This window comes from Macaca fascicularis, chromosome 10 (assembly GCF_037993035.2).
Source record: "Macaca fascicularis isolate 582-1 chromosome 10, T2T-MFA8v1.1".
Lineage (NCBI taxonomy): Eukaryota > Metazoa > Chordata > Mammalia > Primates > Cercopithecidae > Macaca > Macaca fascicularis.
In genome coordinates, this window is record NC_088384.1 from 101,157,330 (window position 1) to 101,171,927 (window position 14,598).

The following is a 14,598-nucleotide window of genomic DNA, read 5'->3' on the forward strand; positions in this document are numbered from 1 at the left end:
TCTTACTAAAATTCCCATAAGGCTCATTTAAGGAGCAAGGTCTTTTGAAACGAATGGTGTGGTACTTACTTAATCGCAAAAGTTATGATTTGATTGTCATCTTCTTTGATTTTTCTGCTTGGCTTTCTGTCATCTGATGAGAGATTACTACATTACCTGAGAATCTCATCTTATTAGAGTCACCTCTCCCTAAACTAGAATCCATTCCTAAATAGTAACATTTTCACATCAAGAAAGAATTAGTATCCTCGGTACTAAATTAGTGCTCTAGATGCCTTTTGACTGCTTTTGCACATTTTTGTTGTTGTTGCACTTTTCCGGACTTTCTGGTGACTGGTGTTGAGGTATGGGATGGTATGTTGGTGGCTTCGTTCAACTTTTTAACTTCTATCAAGCTTCCCTATCATCTTGCTAAATTCCAAAGGTGTGTTCTTTCCTCATTCTTGGTCACAATAAAACATCACCTGAGACAGGATCAGCCTGACTCGCCCATCCGGAAGGGATAATCTGTTTGAGAAATCCTGTTTGTGACACTGGAGGAAGAATTGTGAGTGTTTATATATGATATATATGGAATTGAAGCTTGTCCTTAAAAGCTCTGGCAATTCTCTCTTTGATCACTTTTAGGGACAATAGACTTTTGAGGTGAGAGTTTGTAGTGGCAGAGGAATAGAACTTTGAAATAGGCCTAAACCCTGTACTTTGGATATGGGCCAGACCCATTTGTGTTCCCTGTGGGATTGGTTGACAAGGGAAGAGGAAGCTCTGCTATACATTCTCATGTGTTAAGTGTAGCTTAACTCTGCTGATTCAAGATGGGCTAATTGTCAGTGTAATTCCTATGAATTATCTCTGTGATGAAATATCAGCTGGAGCTTCTCAGTGGGTCTCTGGGCCAATTATGCAGCCGACTTTGAAAAATGGTATGATTCAGAATTTCAGAGTTGCTAAGGTGATTTGAGAAGAAATCAGTTCCCATCAGCCTTCATTATTCATAGTGATGCTGGGAATCAGGACTTTCCTGTGGTCTGGCCCGGAGGAAATAAACTGGATGAATATGATTTAGACTTTCTCATATAGAGTTCACTAGAGCTGCCTCTGTGTATGTGGTATGTGTCCTGTACCGTGTTGTGAGCTCATCTTAGAGCAACGGCAGCTATTATTTACAGTACATACTTCCTCCGTTTTCCAAAAAAGGATATAAGGTGGTAGCCCTCACTCACCCACTTTCTTTCTGGTGGATGCATGACATTATGTTATATACTTTATGAATACCTCCAAACCTCACAACTACCCTTGTAGAATAAATAATGTCCTCCATTGAAAAATGAGAAAATTGAGGCACATATTAGATGATTTATGCAAAGGCACCCAACTACCAAGGGCAGAACTCGTATGGAACCCGGTCCATCTGACTTAACACCAGTGCTCTTGCCCCTAACCTGAGCTGCTTCTCTGACAGGTATATTGCCCTTTATGTTCATGTTGCCCAGCAGTGTTCCTGGCCTAGTGTAGCTGCCAGTGAAGTTGGTTGCTTTGATTTGAATCATATTCAGCACCTGGAGTCACTGCACCTTAGCAGCAGCACCATGTGTGTAGTAGGCACTTGGCATTTCTATGTGGACAAAAGCAGCACAGTAGACAGCATACCCATTTTTACAGATGAGAAAACGGAATCTCAGAGAGGACAAGTAACTTGCCTAAAGTCACCCATTACCACTAGTGGCATTTCTGAATGTGAGGGCCATCTGATGTATCTAATGTCAGCTAAATTCATAATTCTTCCAGTCTTCCACATTTTTCACCAACACACCCCCATTTCCAGAAACTCTTCAGGTTCCTTCCAATTGCTTGTTGTCTCTTCTAATTCCTTGTATTACTTCGGTTAAATTCTTTTCCCACTCTTATCCTCAGTGAACCTCATCTCTAAAAGGGGGATAATGATGATACCTACCTTACAGATGGATTAAATAAAATAGTGCAGATAAAATGCTGAGTTCAGCACCTAACAGATGCAAATGGTGAAGTAATTAACATACTTCTTCCGTATCTATGTGTAGAATCCAACAGTAAGACAGCATTTGTATCCTGCTAACAGAGTGAGGCTGAACTTTAAACTAAAAATATGTCTACTTTAAGATACAACACATTTCCAAAGATCACATATTTTAAGAGAAATCTCATCTGCACAAATGTTGTTGCTTTTACTTGTTCAGACATCCTTTGGCAGACATCAGACCTCATTACACTGGGTAAAGGTGATGGGAGGGAAGTCTAGGTGTTAGATAATAGTGAGTGAGTGAGTGCCCATAAGACATTAGTACTGTCAGGCTCAGAGCCCATCTCTTCCTTTACCCAAGCCTGATGTGTTGCTTAGCCTTATTATGGCAAGGAATTTCTAAATAACCATGATTAAGAGGCTTATTTTAGTTTTTTCTTCCACTGTGATCTCTCCCAGAAAGAGACTCAGAAATCCTTGTACTTGGTCTGATCTCTTCAGTAAAACCCACCTTCAGTGGCAAGTGTGTGGCTGTAGAGTTGGCCTTTACTTTGTCTTGTCCAGCGGGATCCTGTCTCTTATTCTTTTGATGATCTCATTCTTCCGAAGTGTATTTCTTATAACAGAAGTTCTTTTTGTTTGAATAAACAGTTTAAATGGACATGCCTTTAGAGATAACTGAGCCGGGACTGGAGCCCTGCTTCTTATCAGATAGTACAAAACACATTTTCATTAAGTGAACAGAGATTTCCTTTGATTTCAAAAGAATGTTGAGGGGAATTACTTTTAAGTTTAAAAGCTCCTTGAAGGCAGAACTCACTTCTCATTCTACACTGACTCTTCTCAGCACCCATCCAGAACCTTGCTGCACATGATGATGCCCTGTATAAGCTGGCTTCATTCATTTCAGTGGCTTTTGTTCTTATTTGACTAGAAATGAAGGATAATTTATTCATTTCTTCAACCAGTATTGTATTTAGCATAGTAAACAAGACAAGGTCAATCCCTTACAAAACTTATATCCTATTAAGAGAGACAAGTAAAAGAAAATAAACAAAAATAATTACAAGGTGCATGATTGTTTTGAAGAAAACAAGAGGCTGAGATAGAGAATAGTGGAGAGGAGGCAGCCTTTCTAGATAAGATGGTCAGAAAAGGCTTGCCTGCATCTTCTGAGGAGTTGACATCTAAACTAAAACCTATAGGATAAGGAAGAACAGGGCCTGAACCATGCAGGCAGAAGATTCATTAACTCTGTAGGCCACTGAGGCTAGAAAAAGTATGGCCTGTTTGAGGATCTAAAATAAAGTGTAGCTGTAGGGTCCTGAGCAAAGGAGAGAGTAATAGGTTATAAAGTCGGAGGGGAGGCAGGGGCCAGCCATATGAGGCCCTTATAGCCACTGATGAGTTGGATTTTATTCTCAGTGCAATAGGAAAGAAACTTAAGGCTGATGTGATTAGATTCATTTCTGTATTTTTAATTATGTTTGTTGCTATGAGATGATGATAGCCTGGACCAAGGTAGATGGAGGTAGAAAAAAGTGGTTGGGTTTGAGTTATACCAATGTTTCGGGGACAAAATTGATAGGACTGCTAAAGGATTGGATGTCGGCAGGAGGCGGGGGTGAGGGAAAAGGAAGGATGGGGAATGATTTTGAGCAAATGGAAGGATGGTGATACCATTCCTGAGATGGGGAAGACTGGGGAGTAAGGAGACAAGATTTGGTGATGAGGAAGGGATGTGACTCAAGAGTTTTGCTTTGGATGTGTTAAGCTGCAGATTCTATTAGCGTGGTGGCTCACACCTGTAATCCCAGCACTTTGGGAGGCTGAGGTGGGCAGATCACCTGAGGTCAGGAGTTTGAGACCAGCCTGGCCAACATGGCGAAATCCTGTCGCTATTAAAAATATAAAAATTAGCCGGGCGCAGTGGCAGGCGCCTGTAATCCCAGCTACTTGGGAGGCTGAGGCAGGAGAATCACTTGAACCCAGGAGGCAGAGGTTGTAGTGAGCCAGGATCTTGCCACTGCACTTGCCTGGGGGACCCAGCCAGACTCCGTCTCAAAAAAAAAAAAAAAAAAAAAAAAAAAAATCAGATCTCGTCAGACTTACTATCATTAGAATAGCATGGGAAAGACCTGACCACGCTGTTTAATTACCTCCCACTGGGTCCCTCCCATAACATGTTGGAATTGTGGGAGCTATAATTCAAGATGAGATTTGGGTGGGGACACAGCCAAACCATATCACAGATTTTCACGAGATAATCAGGGACTGAAATATCCAGTAGTAGCTTATCTGGGTGTGCGAGTATGGAGTATGGGTATCACAGAATAGAGAGGATATCCAAATCCTGTGCGATAGATGAGGTACTGAATGGTGATATTTCCCATGCCTAGTGAAAACAGCTCAAGCTGCTTGAGCTGTTTTTGGATTGGGGCTCAGGAATCTGTATTTTTAGCAAATGATTCTGATACAGGTGATCCATAGGTCATACACTGAGAAACATTGAGTCTGGAAAGACTTCTGGCTGGACTGAGAATTTGCTGCTTCAAGATTCTGGCGGTAGCAGAACTGTAGCACCACAGTTATTTTACTGCAAGATATCCATTTGAAATATATTTATGCCACCAAGGACCAGGGAGGTGAAATGCTACACTTGGCGCCATGAAACTATTGTCTGAGCTTGTTTTTTGGAAAAATCCATATCTGGATGATATGACTGAGTCATCAGCAGTGCCTGGCTGGCTGTGTTCTAATAGGTCAGATGTAACTTAAGCCCCAAAGTTCTTAGGACAGCCATAAATTAGTCTGAAGGTGGCTGAGATAAAGCAAGGGTACTTGTCGCCCCCAGATTAGAATCAAGGGCAACAAAGCTGCCTGGAAATCGGAAACCTAGGAGAAGCTTTAGACCAGAGACAGGCAGCAATACTTTCTGAGAATTTTACTAACAGAAAAATAAGGAAGATACAGAATCATGTTTATCAAACTTGAGGATTTATAAGAAATACCTGTATATTTTCATTTATTTTTATTGTTATTTATTTATTTTTGAGACAAGGTCTTGCTCTGTTGCCCAGACTGGAGTGCAGTGGCTCAGTCATAGCTCACTGCAGCCTCGGAGTGGGCTCAAGCGATCCTCCCATCTCAGCCTCCTAAGTAGCTGGGACTATAAGTGTGCACCACCACACCTGGCTAATTTTTTTTTCCCCCATAGAGATGGGATCTCACTGTGTTGCCCAGGCTGGTCTGGAGTTCCTGGGCTCAAGCAGTCCTCCCACCTGAGTCTCCGAGAGTGCTGGGATTCAGGCATGAGCCACCATGCCTAGTGTGAATAGCTTCTTCAAAATGTAAAATCCTGTGCTTCCCCTCCCAGGGAGTCTGATTAAGTAGCTTTGGGTTGGGGCTCAGGAATCTGTATTTTTCGCAAGTGATTCTGATACAGGTGATCCATAGGTCATACGCTGAGAAACATTGAGTCTGGAAAGACTTCTGAGATCATCTAGTTAGCCCTTTCTTAAAAATGGGGAAATTAAGGTCTAAGGAGGAGAAGGGGCCTGCCCAAAGTTGCAGAACAAGTTGCAAAGTCAGTGCAGCTCCACTAACTTACATTTCTTCATTTTGCAATTTACTCTTCATCCTAGTGGCTAGATGAAAAGCAAGTCTACCCTCCTAATTCCCAGCTCCCCTTCTTTCACACTATTTTTTATTTTCTTTTTTTCCAGAGCACCTTCTAATATGATAATAATTTACTAATTTACTGTGTTTATTGCTATTTTCCTTGCTTCACTAAAATGTAAGCTTCACAAGGGCTCTGATTTTTGTTTGTTCGTTTGTTTTCAGTAGAGTAACCTATGTGCCTCGAACAGCACCTGACCCATAGTAGGTGTTCAATGAGTATTTATAAATAGATGGGTGAAAAATATTTTGTTCAACTGTACGTAAGTTAACAGGTATTATGTACCAGCCCTTAGGCATTAGCACAGAATAGAGTAGAATATTTTCTTTTTCACGTTTGATTCTAGCTTGAAATACAGGTTACAGAAACAGCTTCTTTATGGAAGGTTAATTAGAGACCAATCATATATACAATAATAATATGAATAAGAATAGCAACAATAACAACAGTGATAACTTCCACTTATGGAATATTTATCTGCCCAACACATACCATATGAAGTTCTGAGCTAAGACCATCAGACCATTGTCTCATGTAAGTCTTAGTACAGCCCCAGGGTGGAGGAACGAACTAGTATTGTCTGTTTTCCAAAGGAGGAAACCGAGGCTCAGGACGTGAAATTACTGTTTAAGGTTACATAGCCAGTATAGATTTAGGACCTGTGATCCCAAGATTACATTCTTAACTACCAGTTACATTCAGTAGTAGGCTTGGGGAATTCTCTCTTTGCAGAAGGAATTGAAAATGCCAAAGACTAGGCAAGCATTGCTATTCGGGGTGTCCTTGGGCCAAGAACACCAACCTCTAAGGTAGTATAAAACCACAGGCTGGAAAGATGCATTTTTTTTTCAGCCCAACTTTCCAGCATTTACCCACACTCTCAAGTCTTCCATACTCACATTACAAGGAACCTTTCGTCTTGAACTATTAGGGTTTTCTCACTTCTCAGACACCCTCCCTGAAGCAGGCCAAGGAAAATTCCTGTGGTGACAGGCCATTTCTAGGGAGGCCACTGTAGCACTTCACACTTGCTCTCACTCCACCCACTCAAGGAAGGATAGACAGACAGAGGGCCCTTCAGCCAGCTCCTATACTACTTTCCTGTGGAGACCTTAGGAAGGGGCCAAGGATCATGATTTTCTAAATGTGGGCACAACAGACCTCTTGTAACACTTTGAGTTCTTGAAACACTGTACCTATTAAACTGGTTGTGAGCACACAAAATAAAGTATCACCACCCACTGTGGATAATGTCAGCATTCATTCCCACCCCTGACAGCCAAGACTGGCCCGGCTTGGAATCATTGAACACTCCACACACATGGCAGCAGAGCCCCTTGCCCCACAGCTGCAGACACAGGTTGAACACTGGTGCACCCATGGGCTTTTATGAAGAGAGAGGCTTATAACACCCATTGCTGTCTTTACACACACAGTTTACCAGGTACTGTGCTGAGAACTTTACAGCCGTGATTTCTTTTAATTCTTATAATACATGTGATGAGGCACTGCTGTCCCACTTCTGTAGATGGGGAAGGCCTGGAGAGATTGGTAACTTGACAGAGTCTCATGGCACCTGCAATAGGCAGAACCACGTTTTAAACAAAGGTTGAGTTAGTTCTAAAGCCTGTGCTTTGCTAGTCCGCTCTTCTGCAACACTAGTTAAGAGCATGGGCTCTAGAGCCATGCTGCCTGGATTTGAGTCTTTACTTTTTTTTTTTTATTGAGACGGAGTCTCGCTCTGTCACCCAGGCTGGAGTGTAGTAGCCGGATCTCAGCTCACTGCAAGCTCCGCTTCCCAGGTTTATGCCATTCTCCTGCCTCAGCCTCCCGAGTAGCTGGGACTATAGGCACTCGCCACCTCGCCCGGCTAGTTTTTTGTATTTTTTTAGTAGAGACGGGGTTTCACCGTGTTAGCCAGGATGGTCTCGATCTCCTGACCTCGTGATCCGCTCGTCTCGGCCTCCCAAAGTGCTGGGATTACAGGCTTGAGCCACCATGCCCGGCCAGATTTGAGTCTTGACTCTGCCATTTACTAGTTGGGAGACATTGGGCAGGTTACTTAGCTACCCTCCTCCTTGGGCTGTTCATCTGTAACATTTGGATAATAATGTCCTCGTAGCATGGGTTGCTGTGAGGATTAAAAGAATCCATATATGTAAAGCACTCAGTGTCTGGTGCATACAAAGCACTAAATGCCAGCCATTATTATTAATTTATATATCAACTCCTTTTTACCCTCTGGATGATAGAAATTAATCTCAGAAGTTTGAGGTTTTTCCAATTACCCACCCTTACCGCCAACCCCTGTCCAAGGGTTGCGTCTGTATTCCCAAGGGGCTTAGAGTGTTACCTGGCATATAGTAGCCTCAAGTAAATGCTGGTGATGATAATAGGGCAGTGCCAAGACATTGGGTGTGTGGGAAGGCAAGGTTAGGGGATGGCATCTGCGCCTCGTCAGCATCTATCTTCCATGGTGTATCCTGAAAGTGGGAAAGGCGCTGTCCAGATAGATGCTCATCTTGTGGACAGAACAAAAACGGGGAGGCAACCATTATTTCACATACAGCAAGTTACCGTTAATGCCCTAACAGTGAATCTATATTTAATTAATTTAAAAGATAGGGGAGGTAAGAGTATTTATTCACTAAGTTCTTGGTCAAGGCACATTAAATCAAAGCGGTTAGCACTTAGAACTCTCCCAGGGATACATTATCTCAGACAAGCTTCAAGGTATGCCTTTCTTTGGAATGAATTGTCACTTTCCAACCACCACCACCCAACCTGTGATCTGACCACAGTGTCTTCCTCCTGTCTCCCTTCCCTCTGGGTGCCTGGGAAGGCTGGGCTTCTCCACTGTTCTGCCACCGACGTAAGCTTTGTCGTGACGATACTTTCCACTTCTCTTCTAGCTTAAGAGTTGGACAGTGGAGGACCTTCAGAAGAGGCTCTTGGCCCTGGACCCCATGATGGAGCAGGAGATTGAAGAGATCCGGCAGAAGTACCAGTCCAAGCGGCAGCCCATCCTGGATGCCATTGAGGCTAAGAAGAGACGGCAACAAAACTTTTGAGCAAGGCCAGGCTGTGAGGGCCCCAGCTCCACCCAGGCTTTGGGTGAATTCTGGATGGCTTGCCTCACATCTGTTAGCCAGCACTTCTACTCTGTCGTCTCTCCACAGCACCTTTGTGAACTCAGGAATGTGCGCCAGTGGGAAGGGCTCTCTTGACAGCCAGCGTGCCATCTTGATGTGTGTATGTACATTGGTCAGGTATATTATTTCAAAGGATTTATATTGGCGCTTTTAACTCAGAGTTTCAAACCCCAGGAACAGAGACTCCTAGTTGAGTGATAGCTGGGAAAGTTTTACATCGTCTGTTTGTTTTTCTTCTCCCAATAGCTTTCAATTGTTCTTTCTGGAAGACTTTTAAAATATATATAAATATGCATATATATATAAATTATAAATAGATTCCCCACTCAGTGTGGTGGCATCTCTGTACAGGTACAGTTTTAAACAGTTTGCCTCTTCTGTAAGATTATGGTACTGTGGAACATGAGGGCAGAGGACACCGGGAGGTTGTTAGGGGGTCACTGAATCCCAGGAGCCAACCTCCCCCTTTGCAGGGCTGCATTTAAAAATTAGGTTTGGGACAGTTCTTTTACCATGGTTTCAGCCTTGTGTGGTCATCACTGGCTTCTGGAACTGCTGGTGATGTCCAAGGGAAAGCTTTGAGAGTTTGTGTTTACTCTTTGAGTCCCAGGAGAAGCCTGGTACCCTCTTTGCAAATTGGCCTTTGCTCTTTCAATGCCTTTCATCCATCTCCACTCTCTCAACTGCCTAAAGTCACAGCACAGATACTGCCCAGTGCCTTAAGAGGAGACATGATCCACTGAGGGGATAGGTCTACCAGGAACTCTCAGCAAACACGGGGCTGTGTTCAGTCCATAAAGGAAAAGCATTTTCAAAGCTCTCATTGTTCATGTAAAAATCATACACGTGGCATTTTGCTCCACATTCCTTACACACAGGGGTAGAGAGGATTGCTTTTGTGACCCATATTCAAATATGTGACTGTTTTCTTTTCTCTTTCACTGCTAAGCAGCCTGGAAAGGATAAATGAATATTAGACTAAGATTTGTTCTCCAGGAGGCTCAACCTGAAGTGAACACACAGAATGTCAGAGCTGGAAGGGACTATAGAGATCATCTGGTCTGACCCTCTTGTACGGATGATTAGAAAACTGAGGTGTAGAGGGGAATGGCCAAAATCACAAAGCAAGTTAGCACAAGAGCTCGGACTAGAATTCAGGGTCCTCACTCCCAGGCCACCGAACCATGCAGCCCCTTCTTTGGGGGAAGAGACCTGTGTCAGTCTTGGTTAATTATTCCAGGGAACCTTGCTAACAGAAACTTGCTCTTGCCTTGTCTCTTCAGTAGGTATGACCTGGCTATAAAAAGATTGCCTAGACGAGCCAGATCATTCAGTTTCAGCAAGTCCTTGAGCTCCGCAACATCTGCCAGATATAGCAGACAAGCACCCATGGAGGTAGGTTTCGGGCCTGAAGCAAATCAGAGGGCTTTGCAAAAGACAGCATAGAGCCATCTTCCTGCAAGTTTACCTCTTTCCCTCAGATGGGGAGCCATGACTGGCTTGCACCTCAGGATACTGTAATTTGACTCCATAATTGCTTTTGCTCCTGAAACCTGGGAATCAATGGAAAGGCAGGGAATGTGCCTCTTCTGTGGCCAGATTCTGTTATTTGCAATTAAAGCAAGTTTTTAAAAAATGCAAGAGGCAGTTGTTAGTCTTCAGGGTTTGGCCACTGAAATAGCTATGTGGCAGATACTGAAAACAGAGGACAATTTGAGGATCTTGCTGGAATAATAAATGGCAGCTACCATTTGTTGAGCACATATTATTATATCAGGCACTGAGCTGGGTAGGCTCTAAACTTCACAATAACCCTATGACTTAACTACTTTATCTCCATTTTGTAGATGAAGAAATAAGTTCAGAGAGTGATTCCTTCCCAAGGTCATGCAGCTAGTAAATGGCAGAATCAGGACTCATAGCATCACTATAGAGGATCAATATTTACACAAAAAAGGAGAGTCACAAGCCTATTTAAAATAAAGTGACCACCTTTTCTTGCATAGACTAACTGGCATTTTTAGGTTGGAAAGACAGCTGAATTAGTTAAGTCTGATTGCCAAGTAAGTCTTAAAAACCAAAGCATCCACGATGCATACCCCTGCACCATTTGCTGTGCGAATTAATAGTTCTGTCTCTCTCTCTCTCTTTTCTCTTTTTATTTTTTGAGATGGATTTTCGCTCTTGTCGCCCAGGCTGGAGTACAATGGCACGATCTCGGCTCACTGCAACCTCCACCTCCTGGGTTCAAGTGATTCTCCTGCCTCAGCCTCCTGAGTAGCTGGGATTACAGCATTTGTCACCATGCCTACATTTTTTTTTTGTATTTGTAGTAGAGATGGGGTTTCACCATGTCAGTCAGGCTGGTCTTGAACTCCTGACCTCAGGTAATCCACCCGCCTCGGCCTCCCACAGTGCTGGGATTATAGGCATGAGCCACCGCTCCTGGCCTCTCTTTCTTTTTTAAACAAATAACTTTGCACTTGGCCAGACAGGAGGAGAAAGCCCATTTTCTCCCTTCCTAAGCTAGATCCAAATAAAATAAAGTTCAGTTTCCCCATAACCATTCTTGGGTCATGAACTTTGATCTGGAGTTTGTTTTGTTTCAGGCATGTGTGCACCCAGCTTGCTGATCCAACAAAGTCTATTGCTTACCAGCTTGATGGAGCCTTTTGGCCAGAAGTCAATTTGTTTTGGATCAGAGAAATTTCCTGACAAGGTGTATTTGTTTTCTAGTGACAGAAAGGCAAAGGAGCAAGTCCTAGTTTTTTGTTGTTGTTGTTGAATACTAAATTAAGATATATCAGCTTGCTTTCATTGAGCCTTGGGCTTCAGTCATTGCTTGAGCATTTGCAACTCGAGCTTCCAGGGAAATTTGAGGTCCTCGCTTGTTCTCTGCTTTCAAGAACAATGACCTGATTCTGTCTTTTAAAAAAAAAAAAAATCTCTGAATCCTTTTTTTTTTGAGATGGAGTCTTGCTCTGTCGCCCAGGCTAGAGTGCAGTGGCGCCATCTCAGCTCACTGCAACCTCCATCTCCCGGGTTCAAGCGATTCTCCTGCCTCAGCCTCCCAAGTAGCTGGGACTACAGGCGCTGCTCCACCATGCCTGGCTACTTTTTGTATTTTTAGTAGAGATGGGGTTTCACCATATTAGCCAGGTGGGTCGTGAACTCTTGACCTTGTGATCCACCTGCCTTGGCCTCCCAAAGTGCTGGGATTATAGGCGTGAACCACCGTGCCTGGCCAAAAATCTCAGAATTCTTTAAGAATATTTTAATTGCTCCATCAGTAATTTTGAAGTAGAAATTTTGAATTTCCTTTTTTTTTTCTTTTTTGTCCTTTTCCCCTAGCCACCAATTGGATGGATGAATGTTTGATGGGGAAGAGGAAGGGTGAGAGGATGCATGGATGAGTGGATGAGTGGATCGATAGACGTATTGATAAATAGAACCAGTCATCTGAAGCAACTTGAGAATTGTAGCCTTAACTCCTTGAGACTATAGATTTCGATCTAGGAAACATTTAGCACCTGCCAGATGCCAGAAATTTATACCATTTAAAACTCAGTAAGTCTTTTCAATATCAGGAATGAGAGAAGTGACATCATGATACATCCTATGGGTATTAAAAAGCCAACAGAATATTATGAATAATTTTTTGCTAATAAATTTAACAACTTCAACAAAATAGACAAATTCCTTGAAAAATAAAAAGTACCAAAATTCATTCAAGAAGAAATAGATACCAGCCTGAGCAACATAGCGAAATCCCATCTCTACAAAAAAAAAAAAAAAAAAAATTAGTTGGGCATGGTGGCACACACCTGTAGTCCCAGCTGGTCAGGAGGCTGAGGTGGAAGGATCACCTGAGCCCAGGGAGGTCAAGGCTGCAGTGAGCCACGGTCTCACCACTGCACTCCAGCCTGCATGACAGAATGAGGCCCTGTCTCAAAAAAAAAAAGAAGAAGTAGATAATCTGAATAGCCCTATATCTATAGAAACTTAATAGTGCTGGGAAATATAGGTATTATTATCCTCATTTTACAGATGTGAAAATTGAGGCTTGGAGATGTAAAGTCTATTGCTCAAGGTCATGTGGCTAGAATATGGCTGAGCCAGGATTCAAATCCAGGTCTTCTGATTCTTATTCCAGTGTCCTTTCTAGCATACCATATTGCCTCTAAAGATTGCAGCTCCTCATTTACTAGAAATTTGTTCCTGCCCAATCTACATCTCCACCTCACCCCATCTTTTCTTAAGCACTATGTTTATGTTTTCATCAGTATTATATTCATTGTCTTTGGAATACATGTTCTTGTTTGTGTTTGGAAAAAAATCTCTTTTACCAGCTTGCACTCGGACCAACTTGGAAAAAAAAAAAAAAGCTTAAATGCTGTTGCTATGTACAGTTTAAAAATGTGAAGTTTGTAGCTTTAACTTTTTGTAAGAAAATCTAATAACACTGGCTTAAGTGCTGACTTGAAATGCTATTTTGTAAGGTTTGGATGTAAGTAATCAATTGAGGTCAGCAATTTGTATAAGTATGAGACGTAGCTTCCTCCATTTGTCCCCACTCCTTTTTTTTTTTTTTTTTTAAGTTTGAAATGCTTCCTGTGTTTTTATGTTAGAATTGTTCTCCTTCCTTTCTTCTTCCTATACCTCATCACCTTTGTTTTAAATAAACTGTTCTTTGGACCACAAACCCTTATTAATGAGAACTTCCATATATGGCCTGAATAATGGTGCTGTGAACAATCTTTGTGACATCGACTCTGTGGTGTGTTTATTCTAAGATCCAAAGCTGGGGAGAGAGGTAGGTAAACTTTTGTTGGGCTTCTGCTGTGTGTCAGGGTACTGAGCTAATTGTCAGGAATATAAAGATGAACCAGACACAGTTCTTGCAGAGCATCTGGGGAGTTAACCAAGCACAAAAACACACAACATTGAACATACCATGGTAGAGGAAGTTACAGGGCCTGTGGATGCACAGAAGAGGGAGTGACGGTTCTGTGGGGATGTCCAAGGAAACTCTTCTAGAGGAGACAATATACCTTGAAACTTTAAAAATGAAGAAGAGATGGCTAGGTTAATAAAGAGTAGGAAGTGAAGGGGAGAAGGCATCCTGGACAGAAGAACCCGCCTGTATAAAGCCTCTAGTGTGAGATGTCGATCACCTTGGAATCCTTCATTCCCACCTGCTGCTGCATGAAGCCAGGCCAGATGTGGCCCAGCATTCAGAGGTGGAGCAGCAGGTTCCTGTCCTGTTATGGCCCATTCTTATCCAGGAATAGTTCTCCAGCCTGACCCTGGGTTTTTTTTCAGTCTTAAAATTTGACCCCAGAGCAGAGGGGGAATAGAGTTATATTGAAAAGTAAGTGTAGTTCTCTTGAGTCAAATTGCTATACAGTATTTAATAGAATAGTTCCACAGTCTGTGTGAATAACTGTCATGTTATTCTGTGGGCCTTTCTTGGAGTGGGGTGATAAGTGTGTTCATCGTTCCCTAATTTACTCACTTCACTCCTTGAAATATTTAGTGTACCTTCCTTCCTGTGGTCAGGGTTGATGACAGATGTTCCTTATTGGTCACACTGAGAACCTGTGGCCAGATGAAAGAAAGAAGGAGGGATGAAATAAGTTTATATTTATTAAGCACTTATTATCTGCCAGGCACAATGCAGAGCCATTTAGATGACTTATTTGTTTTCTCACACACACTCTTAGGTACATGATAGGGTACCCTTTCTATAGACAGACGGACTTTTACAG

General features: G+C 42.5%; 1 protein-coding gene across 9 annotated transcripts in view; it reads left to right on the forward strand.

Moving 5' to 3' along the window:
* STK4 (serine/threonine kinase 4) overlaps positions 1-13,532 on the forward strand; it is a 114,970-nt gene extending 101,438 nt beyond the window's left edge. For all 9 annotated transcript variants that reach the window (XM_065523199.2, XM_065523201.1, XM_065523200.1 and 6 more), the window contains one exon: positions 8,591-13,532. In XM_065523199.2, coding sequence (XP_065379271.1) covers positions 8,591-8,749 — 159 coding nt within the window. In that variant the 3' untranslated portion in view covers positions 8,750-13,532. The remainder of the gene's footprint in view (positions 1-8,590) is intronic.
* Positions 13,533-14,598: the final 1,066 nt, after the last annotated feature.